We start from the raw sequence: 8,493 nt of genomic DNA on the forward strand, positions 1-8,493 counted from the left end.
ATGCTTGTTTGCTGAAAAAAGCAGTTTTGTTTTCTGGGTTGTTTGAAAATTCAGCAAACACTGTCACTTTCACAAGTCGCTGGCGATGATCCTGAGCTCCCATAGCGCAATGCATATTACCGTATTCAACATAAGGATATTAAGGGAATGAAAAACATTCTATAAGGTGTGTTAGTAAAATCATGTTTTGGATGTTGAATGTGTTTTACCTTGGTGCATTACTCTGGGGTTCCTGGTTGGTAACATTTCCCATGTAGATCTACTTTTTTTTTCCAATGCTTGTTATCTCTTGTATGCTGTTTTTTTTTTTTTTTACTCTGTTATCTGATTCCCTTCTAACTTCAAATCTCAGGAGTGGGTCCTCAGTGATGCCTTGATTCGACAGCAAGATAAGTGTCTGTCCATCACATCATTCTCCACTGGAGCTCTCGTCATGCTTGAACACTGCAACCAGAAAGACAGCAGACAGGTAGCTATGGTTTTAAGAATGCAGTAGATATTAATAAATAATATATCTAGTACTTTCATTACATTGTGCAAGTACAGTGATGTTTTTTTAAGCTATAACAGCAAATTATGTCTTTAACTGTAGCAGTTTATATGTCCGAATAATAAAAGCTAATGTGTGCTTAGTTGTAATGCTTATCACCGCATATCCATCCTGTTGTGAAATCATGAAATAGAGTTTTACTCAATGTAATTCTGAAAGCATGTCATCACATTTCATAGAGGTCGAAAACATTTAAATATAAGAACAAACAGGATATATACGGTATATATCCTGTATTGTATTTATAGCCGTGTATTTGACTTTAGGGCTGAGCTTCGTATTCGAGTCGAACAGAATGTTTTCAATCTTTAATGTAACCCATAAACTGTACAACTCAGTTAAACAACAAACTGAAATCTTTTAGGTGGAGGGAAGTAAAAATAATAAAAAAAATAACATGGTTGCAGAAGTGTGCAAACCCTTAACCTAATACTTTGTTGAAGCACCTTTTGATTTTATTACTGCTCTCAGTCTTTTTGGGTATGAGTCTATCAGCATGGCACATCTTGATTTGCCAATATTTGCCCACCCTTCTTTGCAAAACACTCCAAATCTGTCAGATTGCGAGGGCATCTCCTGTGCACAACCCTCTTCAGATCGCCCCACAGATTTTCATTCTGATTCCGGTCTGGGCTCTGGCTGGGCCATTCTAAAACTGTAATCTTCTTCTGGTGAAGCCATTCCTTTGTTGATTTGGATGTATGCTTTGGGTCGTTGTCATCCTGAAAGATGAAGTTCCTCTTCATGTTCAGCTTTCTAGCAGAAGCCTGAAGGTTTTGTGCCAATAATGACTGGTATTTGGAACTGTTCATAATTCCCTCTACCTTGACTAAGGCCCCTGCTCCAGCTAAACAAAAACAGCCCCAAAGCACGATGCTGCCACCACCATGCTTCACTGTAGGTATGGTGTTCTTTTGGTGATGTCCAGTGTTGTTTTTGCATCAAACATATCTTTTGGAATTATGGCCAAAAAGTTCAATCTTGGTTTCATCAGACCATAACACATTTTCCCACATGCTTTTGGGAGACTTCAGATGTGTTTTTTCAAAATTTAGCTGGGCTTGGATGTTTTTCTTTGTAAGAAAAGGTTTCCGTCTTGCCACTCTACCCCATAGCCCAGACATATGAAGAATACGGGACATTGTTGTCATGTGTACCACACAGCCAGTACTTGCCAGATATTCCTGCATTTCCTTTAATGTTGTAGGCCTCTTGGCAGCCTTCCTGACCAGTTTTCTTCTTGTCTTTTCATCAATTTTGGACAGACGTCCAGTTCTTGGTAATCTCACTGTTGTGCCATATTTTGTCTACTTGATGATGACTGTATTCACTGTGTTCCATGGTATATCTAATGCCTTGGAATATCTTTTGTACCCTTCTCCTGACTGATACATTTTAACAATGAGATCCCTCTGATGCTTTAGAACAGGGGTCCTCAAACTTTTTAAACAGGGGGCCGGTTCACTGTCCCTCAAACCGTTAGAGGGCCGGACTATAAAAAAAAAAACTATGAACAATTTTCTATGCACACTGCACATGTTATTTTGAGCCCAACCTCACCGTCATTTCAAGCCATCATTGCAAGCCCACCCTCACTGTCATTTCAGACCATCATTGCAAGCCCCCCCCCCCCCTCACCACCATTTCAAATTCAAGCCATTATTTCAAGCCCCCCCCCTCACCATTGCAAGCCCCTCACGATCATTGCAACTCTCCCCCTTCATCATAAGCCCCTCATTGCAAGCCCCCCTCACAATCATTAATTGCAAACCGATCATGATCATTGCAAGCCCCACCTCACCATCATCATCATCATCATCCCCTCATTGCAACCCCCCCTCACCTTTGCAAGCCCCCTTCATCATCATCCCCTAATTGAAACCCCCTCTCACCATTGCAAGTCCCTCACCTTCATCATCATCAGCCCCCCCACCATCTTCATCATCATCATCATCATCATCACATCATCATTACATCATCATCAGCCCCCCCCCACCATCATCATCATCATCATTTCATCATCATCAGCCCCCCCCTCACCATCACAAGCCCCCCCCCCCCTCACCAACGTAAGCCCCTCACAGCCTTTCTCCTTACTGTGCCATACTGCTGTCACGGTCCCACTGTGTCACAAAGCTCAGTGTTGGTAACAGTTCGGGCGCGCTGTGATAAATGTCCCGCCCTCCTCCTCCTAGACCAGCTCGTGTGATAGACAGAACACTGCCTCTATCACACAAGCTAGTCTAGGAGGAGGAGGGCGGGACATTTATCACAGCGCACCCGAACTGTTAACACTGTGATCTCCGTGACACAGCGGGATCGCTGTGTTACAACCTGCCGTGTAACCGGCGTTGCCTGTCAGGGTCAGGTGGGCCTGTTAAAAGTCCTCTGTGGGCCGCATGTGGCCCGCGGGCCGTAGTTTGAGGACCCCTGCTTTAGAAGCTTTCTGTAGACCATGGCTTTTGCTGTAGGATGCGACTAAATATCAGGAAAGACCTACTAGAACAGCTGAACTTTATTTGGGGTTAATCAGAGGCACTTTAAATGATGGTAGGTGTGTACTGACTCCTACTTAACATGAGTTTGAATGTGATTGCTTAATTCTGAACACAGCTACATCCCCAGTTATAAGAGGGTGTGCACACTTGTGCAACCACATTATTTTAGTTTTTTAGTTTTACTTCCCCCCCTAAAAGATTTCAGTTTGTTTTCCATTTGAGTTGTACAGTTTATAGGTCACATTAAATGTGGAAAATGTTCTGAAATTATTTAAGCTTGTCTCATTTTTTTTACATTACAGGAACCTGACATTTTAACAGGGGTGTGTAGACTTTTTATATCCATTGTATATGGTCTCTGTTATCAGATATAATTAGGCATGTAGTCTTGCTCTGTCATTGACATTCAGGTAGGCCTCATGGGTCATGCAAAATTACATCCTGTGTGTTCTGCCTGTTACAGTCAGGGGAGAAGGTGACTTTGATCGGGTCTCCGATGTAGTAACTTGGAAGCAAGGTCACAACGTCACTTATGGTTTACTCGGCAGCCAACGGCACTGATTTAAAAAATCCAAGGTATTCAAAAATGCAGATTGGCATTTTGAATACTTTGAAGTGCAGAGAAAGGGTTTGGGGTCTTTTAGACCCCAGATCCTTCCATAAAGAGTACCTGTCACTATCTAATACTATGACATCCTTGTACAGCAAAAAAAAGTGATCAGAATTATTATTTTTTAAATAAAAATAAGAAAAAATAAATAAATAAGAAAAAAATTATAATCTTAAAGCCCCCCGTCCCCGCCTGCTCGGGCACCAAAGAAAACGCATACATAAGTCGCGCCCGCAAATGTAAACATGTGAGGTATCACACAATCGTTAGAGAGAGAGCTATAATTCTAGCAAAAGACCACCTCTGTAACTCTGAAATGGTAACCGTTAACATTTTTTAAAGCATCGCCTATGGAGATTTTTAAGTACCATAGTTTGTCGCTATTGCACGAATGCATGCAATTTTAAAGTGTAACGTGTTAGGTATCTATTTACTCAGCGTAACATCATCTTTCACAATATAAAAAAATTATTTGACTAACTTTGCTGTTTATTTTTTTTATTTGGCGAAGTGTACTTTTAAAAAATAACATGCATTTTAAAGACCACTGTGCAAATACTGTGTGACAGAAAATATTGCAAAGACTTTTTATTTTATTCTCTAGTGTCTTTGCTATAAAATTATATAGAATGTTTGGGGGTTCAAAGTAATTTTCTAGCAAAAAATACTGATTTAATGTAAATATACCGATGTAAATGATTTACCGATGTAAATATAGCAGCCCCTAGTGGTCATATCTTAAAACAACATGCCCTATTATTGCTTGCCTACTTCTGACCTGCAAATGACCTGCTTCGAGCTGGTTTTGCATGCCTATAGACCTGCATGGTAAGGAATGAAAAACCTGTTTAAAGTAAACAAAAGGAGGGTGTCATACAAGATGTAGAATTGACTGTTTAAAAAAAAACAGCATTCTAACACAATTAAGCCAGGCATCGCAGTTCTCTGTCCAAGGTTCATTTTCTGATTTGGCTTGGATAATCCAATTGGGATTTGCAGTTTAGTATGATTTGCAGAGCAAAGCCACTCTGTATTTCTACAGATGATCATATATCATGTTTTGCATGTGGTCATCATGGCACCAGTTGAGTTATGTCCCGTGTTCAAGTCAAACTGCTGTATATTTCTTGTACAGAATAATAAACCCATGACAACATGGCCAGACCAACTTTAAGGTACATATTTTGCTTGTCTAAACATTACAGTTATGCCGCGTACACGCGATCAGATTTTCCGTCGGGATAAACTACGATGGATTTTTCAGACAGAATTCCATTCAAGTTGTCTTGCATACACACTGTCACACCAAATTCCGACCATCAAGAGTGCGATGACGTACAACAATATGCCGAGCCGAGAAAAATGAAGTTCAATGCTTCTGAGCATGCGACGACTTTATTCTGAGCATTCATGTTTTTTTTCTCCGTCGGAGTTCCATACAGACAAAAGGAATTTCCGATTTTTTTCCATCTGAAAAAAGAAACGTTTTCTAAGTTTGTCGGAAATTCCGAAGGAAAAACTCTGATGGGGTACACACACGATCGCAATATCTGATGAAAAAATTCCGTCTGACCTTTTCCAACGAAAATTCCGATAATGTGTACGCGGCATTAGACTGTGGTTTAGCTATTTCTTGGTAAGGGCAATATGGGGCTCTGCATTTTTCAATATCCAGTCAGTTTTGCCTTGGTCCAACACTATTCTGCAGTTGCCTTGCTACTAAACTGATGTTACAATAATGTTGACCGTATGTTATTTTGTCTTCTCCAGAAATGGAAGTTGAAAGGACACTTCTTGCAGCATCTAAGCAGTGCCCTGTGTTTGGACACTCACACATCCAGAGTTATGATCAACCCTTGCCAGTCAGATCTGGGGAGCCAACAGTGGGAAGTGATCCAGGCAACATGAATATTCAGAGCAACACTTTCTACATGGTCCACGGAGATGGGACCCTGGGACATTTCATGGACCACCAGGTTCTGAACATTAAACTCCAAAACTTTTCACAGGTGGTTAGACACTGCCAGTCCTTGAATGGCATCACTTGATGTCTTCATATTTGTCCCTGGGGTCCAGCTGCCTCTGGATATGGCTGACACTTGGAATTCTATTTTATCCAGTGAGATTTCTTATAAAGTGATCCAATCATGCTTTTTCATCTCTGGCTGCATTTTTCATCTCGTCCACTGCAAAGCAAGTCTTGTGGATCCTCAGTGAAGATGTAACGTGTTATCAACAGACCTGTGAAACCTCAAGCACATTTCCATTCAGATCATTCAATGACTTGATTAGTAATTTATTATCATGCAGTGTTAAAGAACTCCTATACGGTAAAGTTTCTATATGGACAAAGAACATGGCATCAGAAGTACGAGTTAAAGACTAATGGGCCAATAATGCTGAGTTGCATGTCACATTATTAGAAATGTTAGATTTCATTTAATTTTCTTATATTAAAACTACCTTATAGCTGTCTTTCTTACATGTAGTTCTGAATGTTAGAGGCTCAAATATGCAACACTGAGCATCATGTGTCTCTCTGATATTTAGCTCTGCATGTTCTCAGATGTAATGTATGTGACATGTAGCTCTGCAATCCACAGCTTTATGTTGTGTATAAATCTGATTGTGTTTCATATGGTTTCTTCATCCAAGCTTTACCCCTTACACCCGTTTCCCGTTTTAGGATTGGAAAAGGTTCATAACTATTTTTAAAATTCCTTTTCAAAACATTTCTGTATAATTAATTCTTTTGCATCCATTTAAGTTGGTTCTTGAGTTGGGTATAAGACTTTCCTTGAACACCATTGCCATGATGTAGTTCCCAGACTACAGCTTCATCAGTGGCTTTTCTAGCTTTTCTTTATTCTATCAGTTAATGAAAACTGTACCTAATACAAGAGACTACCTAGCTGGATGTAATAAAAATCTGCAGACTGAATACAAATTTGAAAAAAGAATAGTGGATAATCTAAACTACGATGTCATACAAGAACAGGGGCTTAAAGTGTTGCTAAACCCAGGACCCTGCATTCACCATATCTGGTCTCCCACAGTACACAGAACATGGAAATGCAAACATTTTAGTAAATATAAATTACTAAATACCTTTTCTCATCAGCAGTATATAGCAGTCTTGTGACTTTTATCAGTGTCTGGCCGAGCACTGGTTAAAGCTTGTAGGAGGAGTTTTCATTCTCCTGTTAATGTCCTATGAGGCTGCATGACCCCTGGCCCTCTGTCTGGACAGTGCTGATTGGTCCTTTCCCGATCATGTGCACTTCCAAAAAAAAAAATCTATCTAGCAATACACACCAAACTGAGCATGTGCAGCGTGCCCCCAAGGCTCTGTACTCTCAGAAGATGTATTGGAGACTGTGGAAGAAGGGGAGGATCAGAGAAGACAGGATCAAACAGTCTTTTTACACAATGCGCAGGATTAACCCCTTAGGTTCCACGGTGAGTATAACAAGCATACGCATGCTTTACTGCATATACAGACTGATGTTACTGTTGTGGGTTTAGTAACACTTTAAAGTACATGCTCACCTTAAAAAAAAAAAAATCTAACAGCCCCCTTCTCTTTCTCTCTCATTACTAACGTTGCAGGTCTGTAGTATAGTAATCCGATTGTCTGCAACCCAGCCAGTAAAAATCAAGTTTTTAGCTGCAGGCTAACATCATATAAACTTAAAGTGGATGTATCATAAGGCGCAGGCAGCCCCACACTTGGCTTTTTCTGCAGACATTATAGGAGGCAGCAACTGTTTGTTGGAGGCCTTCAGGGAAATGGTGTGATCACAACTAGTGATATTGAGGGGGATACGAAGAAGGGCTGGGGGATTTTTTTTATAGGTGAGCCTATTTTAAAAATGGTATTCTTTGAAGGAAAATATAGTACATATTGATTAAGTACACATTTCTAGTTGTTATTGTAACATTTACCTAAAAGTAATTATGTGATTTTCACATTTAGCAATAGATTGCTGGTCAGTTATTGTTGTATTGCATATACAGGTATGTAAATGCTTCCTTTAGTGGTCAATGGTGTATTAGATAATGTGATACTAGCATTCTTGCTTTAGGACTGCAGGGATAAGCCCTGGCGGCCTTATAGAGAGTTCAGAGTTTACAAAGAGTATATAATTTGTTTTTTAATACTATAGTTTCCTTTAAAGGAATCCCACCCAACCCCTGTAGCACAGAGCTATTGAGCTACATACGTATTTAGGTTCTATTTAGTTTACATTATATGGCCCCATGGCTGCCAAAACACCATCTGCCTTATTCGGTAAGAGATTCAATTTTTAGGTGCATCAACCTATAGCAACCAATCAGAATTTATTCTGCTGAGGTCAGTCAAGGAGAAGATGAATTATGTTTGCTATGAGTTTTGAACCTAGATCTGAACTCCAGGTAGATATAAAAGACACAAACAAATGCAGCTCTCTATTCATTAGTACATTGTTGAATAAGCAGTGCTTGTACCTTAATTTGGCAGAAGCCGTAAAGGAGCCAATAAGTTGTGGTTCAGGTCAAAAAGTATGCAGGCACGGGAGCGTGATAGAGAAATGTATGCATCAGTATGCTGCTCCTTTCACTGTCCAGTCACAGGCTGGGAGGAGAGATAAGACTCTCCAAGCGTTGTGGAGCTGTGCTATGGAGCATAGCGTTGAAAATCTCATGATCAGATAGGCAAAATGATATGCAACTTTATCTTTGTAGTTAGTGAGTTCGGCTTTAAGAATAGGAATTCTTCATTGGAAAGACCAAAGGTGACGCCATCATATAGGTTCACAATACTGTCTCAAGTCTTGATAATTGTGTTGTCTTCT

At 40.0% G+C, this 8,493-nt stretch overlaps 1 protein-coding gene across 1 annotated transcript in view; it reads left to right on the forward strand.

Annotated features, from left to right (window-relative positions):
• The window catches only part of GALNT16 (polypeptide N-acetylgalactosaminyltransferase 16), a 212,056-nt gene extending 205,413 nt beyond the window's left edge, over positions 1–6,643 (forward strand). The window contains exons 14-15 of the mRNA XM_040333412.1: positions 353–469; positions 5,429–6,643. Of these exons, the coding sequence (XP_040189346.1) occupies positions 353–469; positions 5,429–5,566 (255 nt within the window). The 3' untranslated portion in view covers positions 5,567–6,643. The remainder of the gene's footprint in view (positions 1–352; positions 470–5,428) is intronic.
• Positions 6,644–8,493: the final 1,850 nt, after the last annotated feature.

This window comes from Rana temporaria, chromosome 13 (genome assembly GCF_905171775.1).
Source record: "Rana temporaria chromosome 13, aRanTem1.1, whole genome shotgun sequence".
In the NCBI taxonomy this organism is placed as follows: domain Eukaryota; kingdom Metazoa; phylum Chordata; class Amphibia; order Anura; family Ranidae; genus Rana; species Rana temporaria.